Raw genomic sequence first — 27,696 nt, 5'->3', positions numbered from 1 at the left:
AAAAAGTAATTTTAATTCAGAATATGGAAGAAAACTTTTTTTGAATTTTTTTGGTGAAAGTCCCATATTTTTTGGATTAAAAATAGACTTATTATGAATTAAACAAAATAAAGCAATTAAATGAAAAATCAGAAAATATGAAAAATCAAGGGCCATCAGATCTCCCTCATTAATTGAGGTGGCAGATCTGATGGTCAAGCTCCGGTCAGCTGCGCCAAACACATGGTAATCAAAAGCAAGGGTCATGATTAGACCATTTCAAATGGATCAAAAGGTTGAGAGTGTGCAAACGCACTACTGGAGCCCTAGCTCCGGTCTTCATCTCCGGTGGACCTCACCAGACTGGTCCACCACAAACCTTCACCAAAATAAAAAGTATGGACATGGTTTTAAAGGAAAAATGCTCAGGAGCACGAATCTGGCCTCAATTTTCTCCAATTCCAAGTATATTGAAAGATACAGGGATTTGAATTTTGAGGATCATGAACTGAGTTGCTTCGATTTGACCTTAAAGCAACTCAATCTTGTTGCCTACATCGGTAGGACTTTAGCAAACCAACAATCAATCAAAATGGATGAGAAATGAGGGAGAATCAAAGATGAGAAGTTTCTGAAATTTCACCTTCGGGGAGCTTCAAATCAACTTGATCTTGATTCCAATTTGGCTTGGCTTGACTCTAGAAGCTTGCAGGAGATGATATTGATGATTAAAAAGTTTGGACTCTTGGAGTTTCAATTCCAAAATAAAAGGAGAATTGAAACTCGATTTCTCAAGAAATCTTCAAGATTATCCTTTCAATGGGGTTTGGGGAAGAAGGGGGTCGAAGCTTGGGCAAGAGGATCTTTTCTGATCACCAAGGCCATGTATTTATAGAGTTCTTGCATTGCTTTCCACATACTTCAAAAATTGGCCAAAATTGGAAAGGTTAGTGCATGCTTGCATGGGCGTATGATAGGCCCATGAGATGATTGGAAAAGTTCCACAAATGATCATGAATGATGCTCAAAGTCTAACATGAGGCCATGCATTTGTAATTGAGAAGTGATCATGTGATTCATCCAAATGGAACCATGAAGAGTAACCATGCGCAAGTCATTCAAATCTTGTCCAAATGAGGTGATCTTGTACTTTTTGGAAAGGTGACATCAAGGGGAATAACTTTTATGTTGAAAACGTTTCCATTTGAAGCTTGGATCATGATGAAATTTGAGAAATCAAACATAATTGAAAATTTTCTAAGTACCAAGTCAAATATCCACTTCTTCCACCTTGAATAACTTTTGCTATGAGCTTCAAATGGGAAAAGTTCCTTCATCAAAGTTATAGATCTTTCAATCCTCTTCAATTTGGTTACAAATTCGACCAAATTTGGATTTGGCATGAAGGAGTTATGAATTTTAGAAGTTGAGGAAAATTGCTTGTTCAATGATAATGGCCCAAAATGACCTATAATGTTTCATCTTGGAACATGCCCTTGAAAGTTGAATTTGAAGTTTATCAAAGACTAAAATTTATATAAGACGTCTTGAATTTCATCATGAAACTTGGATGGCCTTCATCTCATAAAAATTGAGCAAGTTATAGTCCTTGGAAGTGGACCTTCTAACTAGGGCACATACAAAATGACCTATAATATTTCATCATAAAAAATGACTTTCCAAGGAAAAATAGCTCTTGATGTCAACATTAAAGTTATTTGTAATGTCATAAAGAGTAACGTTTCTCTTGGAATCATTTTCATATGAAAAATATTGTAGGAGATAGGGTCTAGGAAAGCCCAATTTTGACCTGTTGACTTTCTCTGGTCAACCACCTTGAACCAACTTGCAAACTTGAAGTTATCTTGATCTTTGGGACTCATGGAGGATCATATATGTATAATATGATGTAATATGAAGTATCCCTTGAAATCTTTAATCAAATGTTGAAGAAACTTGCTGAGGAAGTCACACAAGATACTTAGATGAATTAGGGCTTCCAAGGCAAACAAGCTTCAAACTCTTGAAGAATTATTGATCAAAATGATAAATGAAGATAATGGGGATCCATATATGATGTCTAGAACCATTGTGAACCATCTATTGATTAATCTCCTTGCGCTGAGGGTCTCAAACCCTAGTTGTGAGCTTGATGAGGCATAGGTGGATGCACACACTACCTACAAAAGGAACAAAGCTATACATAGACATATTTTTGGTATTTTCGTTAGTAAACAATGAAAAACAAAGTATTATATAATCAAATGTGCTTGGTGATCTCTCCCAATGCAAACCCAATGAATGAGGGGTAAGGAGGATATCAAGGTGTGATCCCAAAGCCAATGCAAATGATGAGATGACATGAGGGATCTTAGGGTAAAAATTAGGGTCTTACAGCTGCCCATATTTAAGGACATTCTAACTGAGGATGTGAAGGTTAAAATCCTCGTATCAACTCAGTAGAACGAACTTAAATAACAATATTTAGAAACAAATTTTGGTCCCTAAGAGACCTCATGATGCATATTATATGAATGTTAAAATGATCTTTGTGGGGAATATATATTGCCACAAAGGAAAAGAATTCGGAGAGACTGGAAGTCCACTGGAGCATAATGCATTCTATAAGGAGAAGCTCATTGGGGAGACAGAGACTCAGAGGGATAAAAGTTATGCGTAAGCGAGGCTACGACTTGAAAACTGTTGGGAGACGCGAGAAAATTTCCATGAAAATAAAACAATGAAAAGACTCAATTGGGGAACCAGGGAAAATTTGCAGGGGGTAAGAATAGATCAGAACAAAGCTGAAATATTCAAACCAAATAGGGGATCAGAGACTTCACTAAGGAAATACGCACTCCAACTCAATTGGGGAAGAATGAACTTCAACACAAGAGTAAAATATATATATTATCCATTACTGGTTACTGGGTAAGAAGATAATACACTTTGACATAGGGACATCCGTTACCGGTTAGGGTAAACATATCAAGGATGACTCGCTGAGGAAAAAGAGGTGTATCCCTTATCGGTTACCGGGTAAGAATAACCTATTAGGGAGAGAAATAAAATAGGATTTACAACTACCGGTTACTGGGCAGAAGACCGAAAAGAGAGTATCCGTCACTGGTTAAAGTCAACAAATCAAGGATAAAATCAAAGGAAGAATTTCATTCATCGATTAGGATGAACATATCAAGGATAAAATCAAAGGAAGAATTTCATTCATCGATTAGGATGAACATATCAAGGATAGACCACTTGGGGAAAAATAGGAATTATATCTACCAGTTACTGGGTAGAATACCAAAGAGAGAATATCCGTCATCGGTTGGGATGAACATATCAAGGATAGACTCAGCAGGGGAAAGTAGGAATTATAACTACCGGTTACTGGGCAGAATACGAGAAAGAAGAGAAAATTCATCACCGGTTAAAATGAACATATCAAGGATATACTCTCTAGGGAATAAAATAGGGATTACAACTATCTTTTTACTAGGTAGAAAACCAGAAAGGAAGAATATCCGTCACCGGTTAGGATGATCATATAAAGGATAAACTTACCGGGGAAATGTAAAAATGAATCCGCTGGGGATAACAAAGAAGTAGATTACATTTTACTGGGTCTTGGGCAAAAGTGATGTACTCAACATCAAGAAAAATATTACCAGTTACTGGGTAATTGACTCTTGGAGACCACAAGATCTATCTAGGTAAGAACTAGAAAGAAATGGTCAATCAAAGACTCAATCCAATAAGGATTTAACTCAGGGGGAGTGGTTCCATCCAGATAATAAACTGGGGAGAAAACTGAAATAATAGTCATCCACGAGGAAATAACTCAATGGAGAAAGAGAAAGGTTAAACTCTTTCTACTTAAGGGGCTGACACTTTACAATTGAAGGAGGACAAACACACCAAATCTGCAGGGGAAAATAATGTCACCAAAGCAGGGGATCAGAAGAAAAATATTGATGTGATAAAATGCAAAATGAAATATCTGATGTCGCGGTTAAGCATGAATATGCATGTGTATGATTATGATTATGCTGACAAATAGCGCAAAGGATACAAATAACAAATATTTGAATCATCACTATAATACTCAACTAATCTCAACAAGATCGAAGCACCAACTGGAGAATCTTCTAGGGAGTAAAATAAATGATCTAGCTCCGAATAGATTAATTCTGGATGGGGAAAGTCATGAGGAATATGCTTTCAATCAATCATGGCAAAATCTGAGGGGAGAGAGCACTATTGAAGGATGATAAACCAAACATGCCGAGGATAAAGAAGGATCTGTTGAGGATCTAGATTGTCAATACTGCGAGGAATTTTAAGTCAATACCATGTTAAATGAGAGACAACCTTGCAGGGGACAAAATAAAATATTGCTCAGAACCAAACACTACCAGGAAAGAGGGAACTTCTATCAGAAGACGAACTTCGTCGGGGAATACCATAGACAAAACTCTGAGTGAGTGTAGCACCTCAAAATTTCACCCCCCATTCATGCATACATTTTCATTTTTAGGTCATTGACATCACATTACATTCACATGGCACATTGCATTGTATTCAGCCAACTGTAACTGGCATCAAGAGGATTCCTCTATGCAAGAGACCAAGCATTTCCATGAGATAAAAGCCCTATGAGTATTCTAAAGAGCTTATGTGAATCAAGGTTCATTTTGAAGCAATTTGACCAAGTGTTAGAGGCTCAAGGTCATCAGTACATGTCCAAGTCATCTGAGGCCCATAAAAGTCAACTGCAAGTCAACTGAGGGCTAGGAGGTGGAGAAATGGTTTGAGACACTTCATTCATGTCCAAAAGAGGTTTATTCATCATGTCAAGTGTCTACATTGAAGATTTTGAAGCCAGATCAAAAGTTTCCAAAAATGGAAAATGACCTGTAATTTCAAGTTTCCAAAAATGGCAAGTTTTTGGACCAACTTCAACTCAACTTTCCAACATCAAAGAAGCTTCAAATGAAATTTTGTCCAACATGAAAGTTGAAGATATTTCTCTCCCGTTTCCAAAAAGTCCAAGATCATGAGCATCTGATGCATGATTGAGGAGATATGATCAAATTATTGCCAAGTGTGCTTGAAACTTCAAAATGCCATATCTTTTGAACCAAAACTCCAAATTGAGTGGCTCTTTTTGCAAGATTCTTCTCATGACATGAAGTTTCCAAATCATTCATCACATTGCATGAAATTTGAACATATGACCATTTTCCTATTCATGAAGATTTTGGAGGGAAATTCATAAATTCAAAATTGGTGCATCATGGGAACAAATCACCATTGCCATTGTGTTAATTAGGAGTTTTTAAGTGAAAATGATCAGCCATATAGCACTGTTCACGTGTGCATGCTTCATGCACCACCAATTTTGCCAATTTGCCAAACACCTTATTTTTCACTTAATTTCAATTAAACATGATTAATTTTGATTAAGAGTGGATTAACATAGGGTATATATACATAATCCTAACAGAATTGTGGAGGTTTTTGCTCATTCTAGATCCAAATGCTCTTTCCCTCCAATTTCTTCTCTCAATCATAATTCAAATTTTCATCACATAACCTTCCAATATTCTTCCATATTCTTGTTCTCTGGTGTGGATTTAGTAGAGATCAAGCCTTGGATCATCCAATTTGGACCAGAATCGTGCATGTGAAGCTCAAGAACATAGCCATGGCAGTTCAGATTTAAGCAAGATCTAAGCAGTTCAAAGCCTCAAGTTTTTCATCAAACTTCATAACAAGTGATTTGGAGTGGATTTGCACGATTGCCAAGCCTTGAAACTGCAGATTCCAGAAGTTGATCTTCAAGAGGTCACATTTTCGATCACCTTAATTCTCTGTTTTATGTGTATGATTGTGTAGATCTTATCATGCTGGTTAATCTGAGCTAAATTTCGTGTCATTTGGTGTACTAATGGCTGAGATATGCTTGATGGAAGTTTTGTGCATCCAAATGTTTTTGCTCGATTTGAATTTGTTATGATGATATAGAGTGAATTGATACGTGATTCATGTTCCTGGTAGCATAAGCTTTCATTTGGTGTAATTATTTGTGAATTCTGAAAAAAAACATACACGTGTCACTGTTCACCACCGTCTTCATGAAGAAGACGGTGGTTTCCACCGTGCGCCACCATGAGTGCTGCGCTAGGGTTCTTGACTGAAGAACACGCCCAGGCCTGGTTTGATCCATGTTTCCCCCTTCGATTCCTGCCGAGCGTGTTTCTGTTTTATTTTTTTGTTTTAATCTCAGTTATCCAAAACGGCGTCGTTTTGGGACGCGTTTGGAATTTTAATAATTCATTATTATTATGGCTTCATGTTTTGCAATTTTTATTTCATTTTATACATGATCTTCAAAAAATCATAACAAATAGAATAATGATCCAAATAATTCCTGGTTTTTGCTACTTATTCATTAAAATGTCCTCTACTTTTTGATGTTAATTTTTGAAGTTGTGCATGGCTGGATTTTGAATTGTGTTAGACTATGTTAACATGTGTGCATTTGTGACCTTGCTCCATTCATCTTATCATAAAATGCTCAATATTGATCCAAATGCCATGAAATTTTGCATGATGATTGTTAACATGTTGATGGATTGGTGTGATTTTATTTGGCATTTTTTGCAATGTGCTTCACTGTTTGGGACACATGTACTTTAGGTGTGACAATTTGTGTCACACAATTGGATGGCTTGCTTATGCATTTTCATTTCCATATCAATTGAACTTTGATGATGCTGATTTTTGGTATGAGGACTGTGTTTGATGTGTTGATTGCTCATGAATTTTTCCATGATTGTTTGAGTCATTTCTGATTTAATATGGAATTTTGATTCTGGTTGACCAATTATATGCACCTTTTGCTTGCCTTGCCTTCTCTTGCACATGAAATGGATTTGCCTAATGCTTTTGATTTGGTCCTTTTTAGGACATGTTCTTGATTGAATAAAGTTGCTTTGTGTTGATTATTAGCTTCTGTTTTGAATTTTTTCCCCACCTTTGACCCTAGGCTTTGACCTAGGGGTTTGAACTCACATTTGAGTTGTGCATTTCAGGTTCAAGCTTCTAGTCTTGATGGATGATGTTGATCTCATAAATTGAGATGCAAAATGATGTGTTCCACTAACATTTGCTGTTTTGTAGGATCTTTGAGTGATGAGATTATTTGAGTTGCTTGCCTCTTAGGCCTTGTACTGTTTGTTTGTCTGTGAATAGTTTGTCTGACTACCATACTGATTGTTTGGTTGTTTACACAGGTACTTTAGCCGCTTTAACTCATTATTTGAGTTGCTTTGCTTTGCTTGTGGTTGGCATACCACTTAGGTAATGACCCTTAACTCCATGTAGTCTGGAAGACCTGACATGTTATGTTGGCAGACACCTGTCTGAAGCCCTCCCTAAGAGGCAACGTTTGTGGTTGTTTATCTTTGTGCCTTGTACATTCAAAGACCTCCTAAGTGAAGAGGCATTGGCAGATAGAAGGGATGTGCAATCCATCCCCTACTATTCAATTGAGTCTTTCATCTTGCTCGCACTACATGCTGATGCATTTTGAATAAACACCCAAGATCCTTGTATATAGAGTCAGTCATGTGGAGTAGAGTTCCTCATTCTGGACTCCCACACTTTCATTGTTTCAAGCTCTCCCAGGCCAGGGATAAGAGCTATGAGGTCTGACCCTCATTTCCCATTTCATCTGCTTCACCCTAACTCTCAATGTTAGGGTTAAGAGCTAACAACACCCTTTTCCAGTTGGCTTGTTTGTCGAGGTTGATATGACCCCTTGACTAAAGCCCAACCTTGTATGAGCCACTTGTTTGTATATAGTGTGTGTGCTTGCTCTCTTGTGCTTGTGTTTGCTTCTGTGCTGTTTAGGCTAGCTTGCTTCCTGTGCGAGTTAGGACTAGAGACCTCAACTTAGGGATCGTATGCATGACAACTTCTAGGCTCGAGTCGTAGTCTCCCTAGTAGTCTGTTATCTCCCTAGTCTCTAGTTAGGATAGAAGTTATTTCCCTGTTAAGGGGAACTACGTCGCCCTGATCCTCATACCAGATGAGGTACGTAGGCAGGAGTTGAGCTGATCTCTCCGGGCGCCCTTTTTCTTTTTCAACCCTTTTGTGTGTGTTAGGAGTCTGATGTAAGTCCAGCGATTGGCATTCGGTTTCCTGTGTGTGTTTGCTTGTTTGGAGTCTAACGTAAGTCCAGCGATTGGCAGTCGGTTTCCCGTGTTGTGTGTGTGCTTGGAGTCTGATGTAAGTCCAGCGATTGGCATTCGGTTTCCCGTTTGTTTGTCTTGTGTGGAGTTGGATGTAAGGCCAACGATTGGCATTCCATTTCCGGTTTTGCTTTGACGTTTCGGCGTCTCCTTTCAGTGTTTTGTTTGGCGTGCGTTAGCCGAGCTACGAGTGCTCTGATTCTTTCTATGGTTAGAGAAGATACGTATGCATAAGATGCGATATCCTAGCGAGCACGTTTCCCATTTCCCCGAACTACGTCGACTATGATGTTTGTGTCTGACAAACTACGTAGGCCCAGGATGCGACATCCTGCCGAGTCCTCTTCCTCCGTCTTTCATCTGTGTTTCATTCCAGTGTTTGTGCAGTTTTGAGCAGTTACTTAGCAACCTTTCTTCTATTCTTTCTGAGCGTGGATCCCATCGAGTACGATGGATGCGTAGGGGGGCTTATACCTTCCCTTCGCATAACCGACTCCCGATCCCATCAATCTCTGGTCGTGAGACCATTCCTTTCCAGGTTTACTTCAAGCGTTTCCTTTCCCTCCTTTGGGATAAATAACGCACGGTGGCGGCTCTATGTTTCTTTTCCCGCCGGTTTTTCGCGTAATGGCTGAATGGCTTTGTCCCCGGAACCCAAGTTGACCAACTCAATTTTCTCTTCAAATGGCTGAATGGCTTTGTCCTCGTGCTCAAGAAAACTGGATAACTCATCAGATACTTCTTCATCATCATTCTCTTCCTCAGTGTAAGACCCTAATTTTGACCCTAAGATCCCTCATGGCATCATATCATTGCTCATTACATTGCCTCAAGGATCATAGCATCTTGGTTCCTTAACCCCAGGGTTGGGACTTGTGTGAGTGGTTTGAGACCACCAAGCATGCTTGAATTGTATATTATTGCTTTCTTATTTTGTTTACTAACCAAAAGCACAAAAATATGTCACTAACATCTTTTGTTTTGAAGCATAAGCAGTCATGTGATCCAAGGCTCCTAGGAGGCTCATATGCTCAATGAAATGACCAGATGAAGATGAAAGAAAGCATGACAATGGTTCCCAAAGCTCTCAATCATCATATATGTCTCCCAAGTATCTTAATTTGTAAATTTGATCAAGATAAACCAAAAGGCTTGAGGATTGCTTCCCAAGGAAACCCTAATTCAGCTGTGCAATGACTATACCTTGCTAATGAAGCAACCTCAACCCATGATCAAATTAAATCAAAGGAAGTTCTTTCATTCATCATTTTATGCATATATGAGCCTATGTGAGGCCCCTCAATCATTCATTCATCAAGATTTGAAGTTTGGACTTGAGAAGTTGACCAGTCAAGTCATCTGACTAAATTGAAATCCACTGAGACCTAACTTTTGATGTGTTAGTCAAATGATGATGAACCCAAGATAGAAACTGTTCTTAAGAACCATATGAACAACTTTCATGTTCATCAAAAGTCCATTTGAAACTTGGAAGGCCACCATTCATTTCAAAACATTATAGGTCATTTTGACTGAAACCCTAATTTTGGGACAACTTCCCAAAAATCTAACTCACTCATTTTTTATGATTTTGAGGTGAGACCAAGTGAATTGGAAAGATTAAGATGTATAATTCAAATGTTATGTTGGACAAAATTTCATAATCCTAAAATAAACACATGTGCTAATACAAAACATTATAGGTCACTTTGGACCAAAGCCATTGAATCTTGAAAAAGTCCAACTTCAAGTGCCCATAACTTTTTCATCAAAAATCCAAATGATTCAACATTTAAGTCCAAATTGATTATGTTGAAAATATATATAACTTTGATGTTGAAGGTTTTTCCATTTGAGGATTGCATCATTGAAACCGAAGGGCTTGAAGTTGGTCACTTTTGACAAAATTTTCAAAGACATGTTTTGTACATCAAATTTCATGACCAATTTTCACAATTTTCCAAACTTCAAATGGATTTTTGTTCAACATAGCTTTTGTTCCTTATGTCAAGACCTTTCCAACCATTACCTACATGACTATGTATGGATTTTCTAATGGTGACTTTCGAAGAAGGGAACATTTAGGTACAAATTTGGAATTCATGATGAAACTTCATGCACAAGCAATTGTAATGCAAACCATACGTCCAAATCATTACCTAATGCTATCAACTTGCATTTCCAATTGGTTTTAGGCCTCACATGCGCCTGTACAGGCCCATGCATGGAGGACCCAAGGATCATGCACACGAGTTCCATTCACTCTCCTTGCAGCTTCAGTTATAAATAGATGCATTGCTTCATTCAATTCTCAACCTGAAGGCGCCTAAAACTCTGCTGGAATTGAATCCCAATCTCACACCAAAAGAATTTTGAATTTTCACTTCTCTTTTCAAGCTTGAATTTCAACTTCCTTGGTTGATCTTCAGCTTCCAATTCCTAAGCCTTGCATTATCATCACCTCAAGATCAAGCTGCAATCAAGAATTGGAGTGGATCGTGTTCATCAAAGCTGCACTTCAAAGGTTTACATTTGAACTGTTTTGCTTCGAATCTCACCATATATTGTGCTTTGCTTGAGTTTGCTTGGTTTTCTGAAGTCCTCGTGTGAGAGGCAAGCCAATGGTGGCTTTAATTTTGTGAATTGATGAACTTCAGATTGAACACCTAGATTTTCCACCTCAAATTTCTCCTTCCATAGGGATCTTGAGTGAAATATAAGGTTACAGAGGTGATGTACATCACCCCAGCTTTAATTTGGTATAAGGATCGTGTGTTTTGGTTGAGGTTGCAAAACCTACAACTAGTGGCCGGTTTTTGCTTGCTCGTCAGAGAAGACGGTGGTTTCCACCACCGTCCCCACGTGGAACTCGCTTGGCATTTGGATCCAACTCTCCAGATCTAATCTGAGCCTTTGTTATGTTTGACTATTTTTAATCCAGCGTGTTTTGCATTTGACTGGGGAACATAATGAGCGCGCGTATCTGAGCCACATGATGGTCCACGTCAATTAATGAGGTTGGATCATGCACTCCAGATTTTTTCTCTTTTTCTAATTTCTGTTTTATTTTCTTTAAATCCATTTATTTTCAAAAATTCATAAGTCCTTTATTTGGAATCACAAAAATATGGGACCAATTGCAAAAAGTTTCTCTTAAATTCTAGTTTCATAATATGATTTTTAATTATTTTTGTGATTCCATTTAATATTTTTTGTGAATTATTTTGTTTTTAATAGTTTTTAATTCATTTAAAATACTTTTAGATATTCAAAAATGCCAAAAATATTTTCTTAATACATATGGATGACGATAAGTCTATGAAAAATATTCTCATCAATTTCTTAATTGATTTGAGATTTATTTGAGATTTTAGTCCATTTGTGTTATTTTTCTTCATTTTTAATTATTTAAAAATAGTTTTTGTTTTCAAAAAATGTTGAGAAAATTTGTCAAACCTTGTTTGACCATGTTAGACTTATGATGATCCAATTGGACTTATCCAAGTTGATTTGAATTGGATTTGAAGTTTGACCTTACTTTGTTCATTTTATTTTATGTATTATTTTAATTCGAAAAAAATACCAAAAATATGTTTGACCTTTCCTGACTTCTAATCTTCATTTCACTTCTGTTTACCATTGATTGATGTTGATCCCGTTCACATTTGATCATTGTGTTTTGGTTATGTCTTTTGAATTTTCATTTTGTACATTTTATCTTCATCTCTCATCTTCTTCTTTTTCTTTTGACCAATGAGTTAATGATTTGTGGTTAGGCTTGACATATGAGGGGCTAAACCTTCTTTGATCCAAATCAAATTCAACTTGATCAAAGATCAAATGAATTGCTTTGTGTCCAAGATAGGTTGCTTCTTGGTCAAGCAAAAAAACCTGAAATCCATACAAGGTCATTCTTCTTTTCTTTTGGCATGGCAAGTTGTAGGAGTTTGGCTTACTAGTCATGATCTCTAACTTGTGTTTATTTGCCTATAGTTTTATTGACCGACCTCAGATAGGTGTGACTACTACATTAGTCCACTTACGATTGCTTAACATAACGCTAAATTGCCTTATGGCACACTAACACTAACTACTAATTACTAACTTTTAATTCAAGCATTTAATTCTTGAAATTTACTTTAATGCAATTTAATTTCTTGCTCATTTATTCATATTGCCTTTTCCCTTTGCTCATTTGAGCTCATGTTTATGTTTATGCCATTTTCCTTTTGCTCACTTGAGCACATTATTGTGTAAATATACTATTTCCTTGTACTTGTTTTGTCTTTGTTTGTCTGAACCCAATGCAAAAAGGAGAAAGGACTTAGAATTAGCACGTCATCTATGCTTATTGGAGTTCAAGAGCAACTAGGCCTCATGCTTTTAGAATGCTAAAATTGTTGAAGAGCAACTAGGCCTCATGCCTTTAGAATGTTTACATCTTGATGTTGACTTGAAAGGACCCCTAATCTAAAATCTCTCTTTGTCCATTTCTATTATTGCATTGTGAACTTTTTGATTGTTTGTTCTTGTGTAATAGGGATTCCAAACTTGAGATAGTTAGAAGGACCATTGTCATGAGCATTCAAGTTAAGAGACAAGCCAAATGGAGATCCTAGGAGCTTGATTGAATATTTGTTTGATTGCTTAAGTTAATTGCTAAGTCCAAAGGAAAGGAGCATCTTGAATCATCTTTATGATCTCAAGAAAGGAACTCCAAGGGTTTTATTCTCTTCTTTCATCTTTGCATGTTTAGGATTAGCCTTTCTCTTCTTCTCTCCATTCTAACCCTAGCCAAACTTATTTTGTGCAAACATTGACATTGTTTTTCAAAACTAGAAACCTAGGCCACATGCCTTTGATTTTTCAAACTCTTTTCATTAATACCTATTTTGAATTGAATCTTAAGTCAACTTTGACTTCATTTTTGTGAATACTTCTAATTTGTAAATATAACTCACTTCAAATTGTTTTTGTGGTTCCAATGGCCACCTTTATTAAAACCTTTTTCATGAACATTAGCCATAGGTTTGAGTTATCATAGTGGTAGATGTAAACCTCACCTCATCCTTAGTGATTGGACTATAAGTCTTCCATACTTATTATAGGGTGGATCCCTCACTAGTATGTTGAAGCTCTCCTCACATGGTGGATTGTGGTTTAGGTTGAGTTTTCTCCCTTTGATAACAAAAGACCTTAAGGCTTTTGACAAATCAATTCACCAACTTATTTTGAGATTTTTACCCCGAACTACGAGGTTTTGATCCTACCTTTGTGATGGTATGTAGGCAATGGGTTTATCCATTCAAACAAAAAATTGTAAACAATTTGTATATTCTCTTTTCATCTCTCCAATCATGTTTGCACAAATATTTTCACAAATACCAACCTACCATACAACTTTGCAAAAAGGGCCCCCTTAGAGTACTAAGGATGCTTTGGGTGTTTAAAACCTTCCAATTGCATAACCAACCCCCTTACCCAGATCTCTGACATTTTTATTAGTTTTTGATTTGATAAAACTTCTCGGTTTTTGTTCGCTCTCTAACCTTTCCTTTGGATAAGTAGAAGTGCGGTGGCGACTCGAATTGTATGATTTACTTTTGATTTAGTCAATAAATCTAAAGGTAACAAATACCCCACTACAGAAAATTGGCGACTCTGCTGGGGACTCCTATCTCCAGTGGGTTTAGCCTACTTTTTGCCTTTGTTGTATTGTATGTTTACTTGTGACATATTTTTGTGCAAATTTGGGATGACTGTATTGCTTGTAATGTATGAATTGCTTGATATATCAATTGCTTGTATGCTTGGTAGTCTCTTGTGAGATGAGTTCTATACCCGAACTCGAGTGCACTTATGATAGGAGAATGGCATAGTCTTGTTGACTTGTGTGGAGTTATTCCTTAGCAAGTTGACTTGCAAGCCCATTCACTTGGTGGAGGTTATGTTGGGATCAATAATGTCACATGAGTAGTCGTGGTTAGACATTACTCTTTCCAATATAAACCTTAGAAGCCAAGGACCTTAGATTACCTAGCCCATCTTGGCCTATTTTAGGACGTAGTACGAAGATCGTTCAAGTGTAAGATTTGATACGATTGTTACGCGATACTACACTCATAAGAGTCTCTCTTGAGAATATTTTTGGAATACGAGTAGTCATTCATCCGATAATATCTGAAAGATGAGATGATGACTATGGGAACCTCTTTTAGAACATGATTTTCAGGTTTAACCATAGTACACTCCCTTTGGGTGGTTCTTAACCGAGACTCCATGCTCGTGACTTGCAACAAACCCTTGATTCGCGGTTGATCCATTCTCGTATATCCTTAATATCAATGGAACTTGGGTGTTGATAAGGTGTAAACCATAATCCACCAAAATGGATGATTGATATTAAGGATGACGTGATCATCCTGTGACCTTTGTATGGTGTGACTTGCTTGATCCTTGAGTGTGATTGTTGCATCCATGCATTCATGCATTCATTTGCATCCATATCATCAACAATGAGAAAATTTTCGAGGAACTTAAGAGGTCTATTTGCAAATTTTCAGACATGGATAAGCAAAGAAGGAATACGAAGAAGTACAGTTTCAAACAACCTGACTTGAAAGAGTTAAGGAGTTTGACATCCTATGTATTAGATCCCTTGGAGTTTAAAGCTCGCCATGGGAAGCTTCTGTCCATTCTTGCTACTCAGGTTGATGAAGGTCTGATGAGTGTGTTGGTGCAGTTCTATGATCCCTTGTACCGTTGCTTCACTTTCCCGAATTTCCAGCTTTTGCCTACGCTTGAGGAGTATGCCTATCTTGTGGGTATACCTATCTTATATCAGTTGTCGTTTAGTGGCTTAGAGAGAGTTCCTTCTTCCTAAGAGATTGTTGATCTGTTGCACATAGATGTATCTGATATTGGTGCTCATATGACTACCAAAGGTGGAATTCAAGGTCTCCCATCTGATTTCCTCATTGCTCAAGCTACTTCATTCCCGCCCCACTCACGGGTGTCATCTAGGCCAGGGTAAGGTCAAGAGTAACGCAGGATAAACAATCCTTTCAAGAATATCATGATATGCACACCAGGTGTATGCAACGATAATACCCCATCAGAATCTGAACTGCTCGTGATACCATGTTCCGCTAAGTGGCGCCATACCACCCGATTCCCATGAATCACTCTATTCCTAGGTGTCCTAGAGTTCACTCATAACCTGTGTATTGGGCCTTTTACCTCTTGCGATTCCCACCCAACAAAGAAACATATACACAGTCAGCACAATGATAATATGATGCATGCAAACATATACGCAAATATATACAATCACAACATAATAATCATAAATGCAATAAATAAAATAGTAAAAGCAACCACAACTATCCTAGAGAGCGCTAGGATTGACTCGCTTAGGGAAGATGGACCAGCAAGAGGTCAACTTCTCTTTAGTCCCCAGCAGAGTCGCCAGCTGTCGCATTCGCGAAAAACAACCGGCGAGAAAAGACATAGAGCCTCCACCTTGCGTTATTTATCCCAAAGGAGGGAAAGGAAACGCTCGAAGTAAACCTAAGAAAGGGAAAGGAATGGTCTTACGACCAGAGATTGCTAGGTACGGGAGTCGTTTACGCAAGGGGAATGTATTAGCACCCATCGCGTCTGTCGTACTCGACGGGATCCACGCTCAAAATAATAGGAATAAGGTTGCTGAATAAACTGCTCAAAAACTGCACCAAACTGGAATAATAAAACAGGTGAAAGAAGACGGAGGAAATGGACTCGGTAGGATGTCGCATCCTAAGCCTACGTAGTTTGTCAGACACAAACATCATAGTCGACGTAGTTCGGGGAAATGGGAAACGTGCTCGCTAGGACATCGCATCCTATGCATACGTATCTTCTCTAACCAGAGTAAGAATCAGAGCACTCGTAGCTCGGCTAACGCACGCCGAAACAAAACACTGAAAAGAGACGCTGAGACGTCAAACGAAACACACAACTAGAAACGGAATGCCAATAAATGGGCTTACATCCAACTCCAGACAAGCAAACGCAAACAAGAAACCAAATGCCAATAGATGGACTTACATCAGACTCCGAACAAACGACAAACAAACGGGAAACCGAATTCCAATAGATGGACTTACATCAGACTCCGAACAAAGAAAGGGTACAACCACACACACGCAGAAGCAAAAAGGTTGAAAAAAGAAAAGGGTGCCCGGAGAGATCAGCTCAATCTCCTGTCTATGTATCTCATATGGTATGAGAATCAGGGAGACGTAGTTCCCCTTAACAGGGAAGAAACTCTCCTAACCAGAGAATAAGGGAGATAACAAACTCATAGGGAGACTACAACTCGAGCCTAAAAGTTGTCATGCAAACGATCCCTAAGTTGAGGTCTCTAACCAGAACCTAACTCGCACAGGAAGCAAACTAACTCAAACAACAAGTAAACAATCACAGGTGAACAGGTATCACACACTATATGCAAACAAGCGGCTCATACAAGGCTGGGCTTTAGTCAAGGGGTCATATCAACCTCGACAAACAAGCCAACACTGTAGGGGTATGATGAAGCTCTTAACCACTGACATTGACCGTCAGGGTGAGCAGATGATAGGTAATGAGGGTAAGACCTCATAGCTCTTAACCCGGGCCTGGGTGAGCTTCAAATCAATGAAAACGTAGGGATCTAGAAAAAGGGACCCTATTCGACTTGACTGACTCTATATACAAAGATCTTGGGTTAGGTTCAAGAGCATCAACACGTAGTGCGAGCATAATGAACGACTCAACGAATAACAGGGGATTGATTGCTAATCCCTTCTCTCTGTCAATTGCCTCTTCACTTAGGAGGACTTAAGTAACATGCCTCGACAAGGAGGTCTTTAGCACAAATGTAAACAAACACAGTCATTGCCTCTTAAGGAGGACTTCAGCCAAATGCCTGCCAAAAAGGTGACAGGACTTCCAGACTACATGGAGTATGAGAGTGGTTACCTAGGTGGTAAATCAACCACAAGCAAAGCAAAGCTCAAGAAAGAGCTAATAGCAACTAATGTACCTGTACAAAAGCCAAACAGTTAATATTTACGTTCAGAAAACCAAACAGACAATCAACAGTGGGACATTTCCAATATGTGCACAATACAAGTCCTATGTGTAAACAACTCAAGTGAGTTCATCACCAAGGAACCTACAACACAACAAAGGTTAGTGGACAAAGTAATTTGCATCTCAAGTAATGAGATCACATCAACCACTAGAGCTAATTGCTTGAACCTGAAATACAAAGCTCAAATGGTGAGTACAAACCACTAGTGCAAAGACTAGGGTCAAAGGCGAAGCAAAAAGTCAAAACAGAAGTTGATATTCCATATGAAGCACATTCAATCAAATAAGAACATGTCCTAAAAAGGATCAAACTCAAATCATAAGTCAAAGGCTTCAAGTGAACAAGATAAGGCAAAGGCACACAAGATGATCAACAATTGGACATACAAATGAGAAAATGCACATTAAATCAGAAACACATCCAATGATCATGAATTTTTTTATGTGATATCAACATGTTAAACACAAGCATCATGCAAATAATTGGAATCAGAAGAGCTTAAATGACCTAGGAATGAAAATGAACAAATGCACCATCCAAATGTGTGACACAAATTGTCACACCCAAAGTTCATGTGTCTAAAACAGAGATGGAAAATGATAAAAATGCCAAACCAATTCTCAAAAATCATGTTACATGTTAGGATTCAACATATCAAATTTCAAGGCAATTGGATCAAGTATGAGCATTTCACAAAACAATTGGTACAACATGTCACATTTGCATCATGTTCAATCACTCAAGCACATTCAAAATTCCAGCAAGGCAAAAATCATGAAATCACCATCACAAAAAAATAGACATTCAAACAAGAAAGTGAAAAAACGTTTGAATTAAATTGGATTAGTTTTCAATTTGTTATGATTTTGGAAAGTTGATGAAAATAAATGGAAATCAAATGAGAATCATGTAAAATGTTAATGAAATGAAAAACATCATAATGCCATCAACAAGATTCGAACCAAGGCCATGCAAGTCAACAGCGCGCTCAGAAAACCAATTGGAAAATTAAAACATCACTCGCTAGGAATCGAACTGCAGACAGGAAGGTCCAAGGCTAACCACAAAACGCAGCGTTTCAACTTAACAAAGGAATTAAAAGGAAAAAAACGCAAGCATTGAGGTTCGAAGTGGAGACTGTGAGGTTCATAGCGCTCAAACAGTTAAACCCTAACAAACGAACCAGATGACCGAAACAGTACTTCCGGTCATCTTCTCCAGCGGTATTCCGGCGAGCCTCACATAAAGTTTTCCAGAATCGTGCATGGCATACATCAATGGAATCGTCTCATCACGTACAAAACGAATCTAACATTATTTAAGTCTAAAAGTCCATGGATTAAGCAAATCGATTGAAAACATTATTAACATTCAAACTTTAATTCAACATAACTCATTCAATTCTCATCCATTTTCAACAAAATTCATATCAGAATCACCAGTGGAACACGCACTACAAGATCATGGCAATGGAAAGGCAAAATAAGACGATCGAAATCCAACCTCTTTGAAGAACAGTGAGCTGATTTCTTGGATTCAAGTGTTCAAATCCTCCAAATCTCTTCTATGAACCTTGTAGTGAAGCTCTATGCACAAATCGACACTTGACACGGCCTGGATCTTGCTCAATTTGCCACTTCCATGTTCATGAGTTTGTGTTCAATTTGCTTGATTCTTGGCCAAATTCCTTAATCCAGTGCTTGATTCCTACTAAATGATGATCAATGAACACGAATATGCAAGAAAATTGAGGTGTTATGTGGAGAAAATTCAAATTTCAATTGAGAGAATTTTTGGAGGGAAAACCAATTTCTAGATCTAGAATGTGTAATACTCAGCAATTTTGTTACAATTAAGCTTTTATACCATATGTTAATCAAGTTGTAATGATAATTAGGCATTGGATAATGAAAGATTAACAAAATATGGAGTGTGATGCAAAATTGGTAAGTGCACCTTATGCATGGCAAAATGGACGTGAACAGTGCCATGTGAGTGTGTAAAATCATTTAAATTAGGCATTTTCCCTCCAAAATACTCATGCATGGACAAATGATCATGTGATGTTATTTCATGAAATGCAATGATCGATTTGGAAAATATAGGTCATGAGAAGCATTTTGCAAAAAGGGTGACTCAAATTGGAGTTTTGGATCAAAAGTTATGGCATGTTGAACCTCCATGTACACTTTGCAATCATTGGACCATAACTTCTCAACCATTCATCAGATGCTCATGATCTTGGACTTTTTGAAAAAAGGAGAGAAAGATCTTCAACTTTCATGTTGACCAAAATTTCATTTGAAGCTTCTTTGTTGTTGGAAAGTCAAGTTGAATGTGGTCCAAAAACTTGCCATTTTTGGAAACTTTGAATTACAGGTCACTTTCCCTTTTTGGAAACTTTTGATTTGACTTCAAATTCTTCAAGGTAGGTGTTTGACATGATGAATAAACCTCTTTTGGACATGAATGAAGTGTCTCAAACCATTTCTACACCTCATAGCCCTCAGTTGACTTGCAATCGTCTTTTATGGGCCTCAGATGACCTGAAAATGCACTGATGAATTTGGGCCTATACCACTTGGCAAAGTTGCTTCAAAATGAACCTTGGCTCATATAAGCTCTTCAAAACAATCATGTGGCCTTCACCTCAAGGAAAAACTTGCTCTTTTGCACTGAGGAATTCTCTTGATGCTAGTTCTTGTTGATATGATGCAATGCAATATGTAATGTTAATGACCTAAAAAAATGAAATGAATGCATGAATGGGGGGTGCAAATTTGAGGTGCTACAACTTCCCCTATTCAATCAACTGAGAACCTGAACGGATGAGAGCAACAACTATCAGACTTGCAAGGTAAATAGGGACTGAATACCAAAAGAATCGTAAAATTTGCACTCTGTAGGGATGAATAAAGGAAACCACGACCAGACATCTACCGATGAACGGGAGAAAGAAACCACGACCAGACATCCACTGATGAATGGGAGAAAAGAATCCACGACCAGACAGCAACAGATGAATGGGAATAAAGAAACCACGACCAGACATCAACGGATGAATGGGAATAGAGAAACCACGACCAGACATCAACGGATGAATGGGAAGAGAGAAACCATGACCAGACATCAACGGATGAATGGGAATAAAGAAACCACGACCAAACATCAACGGATGAATGGGAAGAGAGAAACCACGACAAGACATCCACGGATGAATGGGAAGAAAGAAACCACGACCAAACATCCACGGATGAGTCGGAAGAAAGAAACTACGACCATACATCTACCGATGAATGGGAAGAGAGAAACCACGACCAGACATCAACGGATGAATGAGAGTAAGGAAACCGCGACCAGACATCAACGGATGAATGGGAAGAAAGAAACCACGACCAGACATCAACGGATGAATGGGAGTAAGGAAACCGCGACCAGACATCAACGGATGAATGGGAAGAAAGAAACCACGACCAGACATTAACGGATGAATGGGAAGAGAGAAACCACGACCAGACATCTCTCGATGAATGGGAAGAGACTCGATGTTTACCGACACCGAAACAATGGTGTTTACCGACACCAAGGAAAGAACACACACGGGTGTTAACATGACACTTACTGGTATCACAAGAATGACATATACATATGTCAGAACAAGGCAGACACTTGCCGGGGATTAAACTGGGGAGAAAATCAAGCTTTCCTTTCACGGACGGGTGAGGAAATAAATCTCTGGGGATTGTCGATCCTGAGTGCTGTCAATAGCAACTGCTACAAATGTGCCATACAGATGTTGAAAAATGATCCGCCTCTGCTGGGAATATGATCCAATCTGGCTTAACACATGTATGCATATGTTTGAGTTTTCTATGGCGTAATGCTCCATATTGAATGGAAATGCTTCGTGATTTGAGGATGCAAATGCAAATGCAAATGATGATTACTATATGCAAGATGCAAAGGATGAAAACTCCTGCTGGGAGAGCACATGATCACTCTACTGAGCACACGATTCTGATTCGATCTTCCACCTTTGTGGGGTCCGCTGCGGATACTTGCTGATCTGACATTCTCGGAACGGCAGAGAAACCAACTCAACTGGGGAGTCATCTGTTGGGAAAACACCAACCTCTCGATCATGCTGGGGAATATCACTACTGCTGGGGAGAGGATAATCTTCACTGGGGACGACCTCCACTGAACCCGATCTGTTTGGGGATTTCGCTGGGGAAAACAACCCACACCCGCTGGGGAGACAACAATCTTTAGACCTGCTAGGGAAAAACACTCTCAACCCTGCTGGGGATTTCAACACTTTAGGCCTGCTGCTGAGGAACAAACTACCCACAGACACCTCCGCTGGGGAAATAGCCACCTTCAGACTCGCTGGGGAACTGACAGTCCTCAGACTTGCTGGGGAAACAAGTTTTGAACTTGCTTTGGACAACCCAACTTCTCACCCTACTGCCAGTGTTGAAACACCTTTGAACAAACTGTGGCTTATCTGCTTTAGCCAGCAATCAAAGATAGTAATCTGCAAAACAGCAAGACATACATGCCCCAGGGGATTGTATGGACAAAATACACTCAAGTGTACTCAACATTCAAAATGATTTTCAAATGTTTTATCTTTTTCGCATGTTATTGTCTAGCCTCCATGTTTTTTAAATGCAATGTTTATCAAAAATTCGGACGTTTTTGCAAACAAAACAGTAAAATAAAAACAAGAGAGCAATTTGACTGAATAACGACTTTTATTGATTGAAAATGGCCTATAAAGGCAAATACATCAGGAAGCAATTCCTAGGAAGAGGTAATTGCGCCAAAAAAGGAAATAAACTATCCTATTGGCAATGTGAACACGACATCCACTATTTTCCAATTCTGCTATGACTCGTATATCCTCAATTTCCCCCAAATTCCTTGCTTTATGAGAAGAATGATTGGACCGGTCATATCTTTCGAGATGGTAGACACTGAAACGCGATGAAGTACAGATAACTCAGACTGTAGTCTTCGCTCTAATCCCTCTTTTGCCTGGATCGCCTTTTCAGGTTTTCAATCCACCGGGATACCCATTTTTGCCTAAGCCGCCTTTGCAGGTTTTCAACTTACCGGGTGTACACATTTTATTCTTTCTTTATCCCTAACTTTTGCCCGAACCTTTTTCTTTTTTCCTTGGTTCGCCGGGATGCCCTTTTTTGCCTGGACTCTTTTATTCTTTTCGTCCAGCGGGTCAATTTATGCGAAGTATTTTTTCACTACATCTGAGTTCACAGGGGACGAAAAATCTTCACCATCCATAGTTGTAAGCAACAAGGCTCCACCAGAGAAGACCTTTTTAACAACATATGGACCTTCATAATTCGGAGTCCACTTGCCCCTATTATCTGTACCGGGAGGAAGGATCCTCTTCAAAATCAAATCACCTGTCTGATAGCTTCGAGGACGCACTTTCTGATCAAAGGCCTTCTTCATCCTTCTCTGATACAATTGCCCGTGGCACACGGCTGCTAGTCGCTTCTCCTCGATAAGGCTCAACTCATTGAACCTTGTTCGAATCCATTCAGCTTCGTCTAGCTTGACATCCAACAGGACTTTTAGAGAAGGAATCTCCACTTCAACAGGTAGGACTGCCTCCATACCATACACAAGGGAGTAAGGGGTTGCCCCGGTCGATGTACGTACTGAGGTACGGTACCCATGCAAGGCGAAAGGCAACATCTCATGCCAATCCTTGTACGTCACCACCATCTTTTGCACAATCTTCTTAATGTTCTTGTTCGCCGCCTCTACAACACCATTCATCTTTGGTCTATAAGGAGAAGAATTGTGATGTTCGATCTTGAAATCTTTGCAAAGCTCTTTCATCATCTTGTTATTGAGATTCGAACCATTATCAGTAATGATTCTCTCAGGCACCCCATAACGACAGATAATTTGCTTCTTAATGAATCGGGCAACCACTTGCTTGGTAACATTGGCATAGGAAACTGCTTCCACCCACTTGGTGAAGTAATCAATCGCGACCAGGATGAAGTGATGTCCATTAGAAGCAGTAGGTTCAATCTTCCCAATCATATCGATGCCCCACATCGCGAATGGCCAAGAAGAATTCATGACATTCAGAGGCCTTGGTGGCACATGCACTTTATCTGCATAGATCTGACATTTATGGCACTTCCGAGCGTATTTGAAACAATCGGATTCCATGGTTATCCAGTAATAACCGGCTCTCAACAACTTCTTGGACATTGCATGACCACCAGCATGGGTACCAAAAGATCCCTCGTGTACTTCCTGCATTAACATGTATGCTTCGTGTCTATCCACGCATCTGAGCAGAACCATGTCAAAGTTCCTCTTGTACAATACATCATCCTGGTTCAAATAAAAGCTTCCAGCTAGCCTTCTCAATGTCTTCTTGTCATTCTTTGACACTCCTTCAGGATACTCCTGGCTTTTGAGGAAGTTCTTAATATCATAGAACAACGGCTTCTCGTCAACAACAGACTCGGCTGCAAACACATGCGTAGGCCTCTCGAGTCGATTCACAGCAACGTGTGGCACATGATTATGCCAATGGACTTTGATCATAGAAGACAATATGGCTAAAGCATCAGCCATCTGATTTTCATCTCGGGGGACATGATACAACTTCACCGTCTTGAAGAAAGTCAGGATCCTTCTGGTGTAATCTCGATAAGGAATCAAATGCGGTTGATGAGTATTCCAGTCTCCATTGACTTGGTTAATCACTAGAGCGGAATCTTCATAAATGTCCAGAGTTTTGATCCTTAGATCGATGGCTTCTTCAATCCCCATGATACAAGCCTCGTACTCAACTTCATTGTTGGTCACTTCAAACGTCAACCTGGCAGAAAAAGGTAAGTGAGCACCTTTAGGATTGATGAGTACTGCCCCAACACCATTTCCATTCACATTTACCGCCCCATCAAACATCAATGTCCAGTTGTCATCAGGATCCGGTCCTTCCTCGACAAGAGGCTCTTCACAATCTTTCATCTTTAAGTACATGATCTCTTCATCGGGGAATTCAAACATCATCGGCTGATAATCATCAATTGGTTGCTCGGCAAGGTAACCAGACAGAATACTACCTTTGATGGCCTTTTGCGACGTGTATTGGATGTCATACTCTGTCAAAATCATCTGCCAACGAGCCACTCGTCCGGTGAGAGCCGGCTTTTCAAAGATGTACTTCACTGGATCCATTTTAGAAATCAACAAGGTAGTATGGTTCAACATATACTGTCTCAATCGGCGAGCAGCCCATGCCAAAGCGCAGCAAGTTTTCTCGAGCAGTGAATATCTTGTTTCACAGTCGGTAAACTTTTTGCTAAGGTAGTATATTACATGCTCTTTTCGACCAGACTCGTCATGCTGTCCTAATACACACCCCATCGAATTCTCTGTTACTGAAAGGTACATTATCAGAGGCCTCCCAGGAATTGGAGGTATAAGGATTGGAGGTTTCTACAAATATTCTTTTATCTTATCAAAAGCTCTTTGACATTCATTGTTCCATCTGATTGCTTGATCTTTTCTTTGCAATTTGAATATCGGTTCGCACGTGGCTGTTAGGTGAGATACGAACCGTGCAATGTAGTTCAACCTCCCTAAAAACCCACGAACCTGCTTTTCCGTTCTTGGTTCAGGCATTTCTTGAATAGCTTTTACTTTTGCTGGATCAACCTCAATCCCTTTCTCACTAACAATGAAGCCTAACAACTTTTCGGATCTCACTCCAAACGTACACTTGTTCGGATTCAGCCTCAGTTTGAACTTTTTCAGCCTTTCAAACAACTTCTGCAAGTTTACCAAGTGCTCCTCTTCTGTCTGAGACTTCGCAATCATATCATCCACGTACACTTCAATTTCTTTGTGCATCATGTCATGAAAGAGAGTTGTCATAGCTCTTTGATAGGTAGCACCAGCATTCTTTAGCCCAAACGACATCACCTTATAACAGAACGTGCCCCAAGGTGTAATGAATGTCGTCTTTTCCATGTCTTCTGGCGCCATCTTGATCTGATTATAGCCAGAAAATCCATCCATGAAAGAGAAAACCGAAGATTGAGCAGTGTTATCAACCAATACATCAATGTGAGGTAATGGGAAGTCATCTTTCGGACTGGCTCTGTTTAAATCTCGGTAATCAACACATATCCTGACTTTACCATCCTTCTTCGGCACAGGTACGATGTTGGCCACCCACGGGGAATAGTTGGTAACTGCTAGAAAACCTGCATCCAACTGCTTATGAACCTCCTCTTTGATCTTGACAGCCATATTAGGACTAGTTCTGCGAAGCTTCTGCTTTACCGAAGGACAATCTTCTTTGAGAGGTAGCCTGTGCACCACAATATCTGTATCCAACCCAGGCATATCTTGATACGACCATGCGAATATCTCCACATATTCTCGCAGCATTTCAATCAGCCCTCTCTTGACCTTTTCCTCTAAAGCAACCCCTATCTTGATCTCTTTCCTGGCGTCCTCAGTACCAAGGTTAATGACTTCCAACTCTTCCTGATGAGGTTGGATGACCCTTTCCTCCTATTTCAATAATCTGACCAATTCTTTGGGGAGTTCACAATCTTCCTCACTCTCCTCTTCGGCTTAGTAAATGGGATTATCGAAATCATACTGAGCCATAACAGAACTGTTTTTAATGGAATTCACAAGATCAATTCTGCATGGATGATGTTTGCTTTATTTTAGAAAAGAGTTCAAGAAAGTCACAAAAACAAAAAACATTGCCATTTTTATTGTTTTGAAAGATGAAAGTAAAAACAGAAAGACAGGGAACACAAATTTGTTTACAAAACGTCCTTTATTAATGATAATCATTGAAAATTCAAAACATGATGCGGCCCTACAATGAACCACTACGCCCCGGGAAGAGCGTAGGGTTTTTGTGCAAAATGAAAAACAAAAGAAAATTACTCTGCCTGAAGAGTAACTTGGACTATTTCTTCGGCTGTCCAATTGTTGACCGTCTCCCCTGGAGCACACGGGCGCACCCAGTTGTCCATATCACAATCACTGTCACCGTCTTCGTTGCCTGCTGCAAAGACATCACCATGATTCATCAATCCAGCGCTGGTGAAGGTACACGGCCCTTTCTGATCCTGAACACCCTGCTCTGACTGAAGAGGCTGGTAACCAATGCCAAATTTGTCTTCCTTCACGGGCATGTCAATCATCTTTCCCCAGCCTTCTGCATTTCCTGAATTGATGACCTCCAAAGCTTGCTTGTAGGACGCAATTGAGGCACCTGTCTTCTTCTGCTCAACAAAAGCCACCTTCTCAATATCAATGGTCTCGAAAGCTTGGCACGGAGTTTCATGAATTTTGCCATTCATCTCCACATATTTGAAAGAGGATAAATGACTCACAAGAATGTCCTCTTCGCCGCACACAGTCACAACCTGACCATTCCACACATACTTCAGCTTTTGATGGAGAGTTGACGAAACCGCTCCAGCCCCATGTATCCAGGGACGCCCCAACAAACAACTATATGCTGGTTGAATATCCATCACATAGAAGACAATATCAAACACTTCCGGGCCAATCTTCACGGGCAACGTGACTTCACCAAAAACTGACCGCTTGGATCCATCGAAAGCACGGACAACAAGATCACTCGGGGTGAGGACAACCCCTTCAACATCAAGCTTACACAAAACCTTCTTGGGCAACACGTTCAAAGAAGAGCCGGTATCAACCAACACGTGTGACAACACCGCTCCTTTGCACTCCATCGTGATATGCAAAGCTCTATTATGATTGCGACCCTCAGGTGTCAAATCTGAATCTGTGAACCCCAAACCATGTCTCGTGTTAACATTTGCAATAACACCCTCGAGCTGGTTAACCGAAATCTCTTGAGGTACATACGCCATATTCAACATTTTCAGCAAGGCGTTACGGTGTGCCTCAGAACACATGAGCAGGGAGAGAATAGAGATTTTCGACGGCGTCTAGTTCAACTGATCCACAATCTTATAATCACTTTTCTTGATGATTTTCATGAATTCCTCTACATCTTTCTCAAAAGAACCCTCGGGCGCTTCCTTCTGCACTGGTCCTTCTTCAACCACAACTTGTTTCCCTTTTGCTTTAGCAAGAGCCTCAACATTGCTATCCTTCGGAATCTGTGGCGCAAACAGCGACCACTTCTTGTAAACCCTCCGGGTCCTCCCACATTATCCACAGCTGAACCCACTGTTACAGGAGTTTTATCTGACAAACCAATCGTCACTGGAGCGTGATTTACTGGTCTGGTCTGATTTTCTGATCTTCTGT

General features: G+C 39.4%; 1 protein-coding gene across 1 annotated transcript in view; it reads right to left on the bottom strand.

The window, feature by feature from the left end:
* Window positions 1-27,152, bottom strand: part of LOC127080398 (uncharacterized) — a 51,419-nt gene extending 24,267 nt beyond the window's left edge. The window contains exon 1 of the mRNA XM_051020717.1: window positions 27,071-27,152. Within this exon, the coding sequence (XP_050876674.1) occupies window positions 27,071-27,152 (82 nt within the window). The remainder of the gene's footprint in view (window positions 1-27,070) is intronic.
* Window positions 27,153-27,696: the final 544 nt, after the last annotated feature.

The sequence above is a fragment of the Lathyrus oleraceus genome, chromosome 5 (assembly GCF_024323335.1).
Source record: "Lathyrus oleraceus cultivar Zhongwan6 chromosome 5, CAAS_Psat_ZW6_1.0, whole genome shotgun sequence".
Taxonomy (NCBI): Eukaryota; Viridiplantae; Streptophyta; class Magnoliopsida; order Fabales; family Fabaceae; genus Lathyrus; species Lathyrus oleraceus.
The sequence above is the reverse complement of the archived record's forward strand: the minus strand, read 5'-3'. Positions and strand labels throughout refer to the sequence as shown.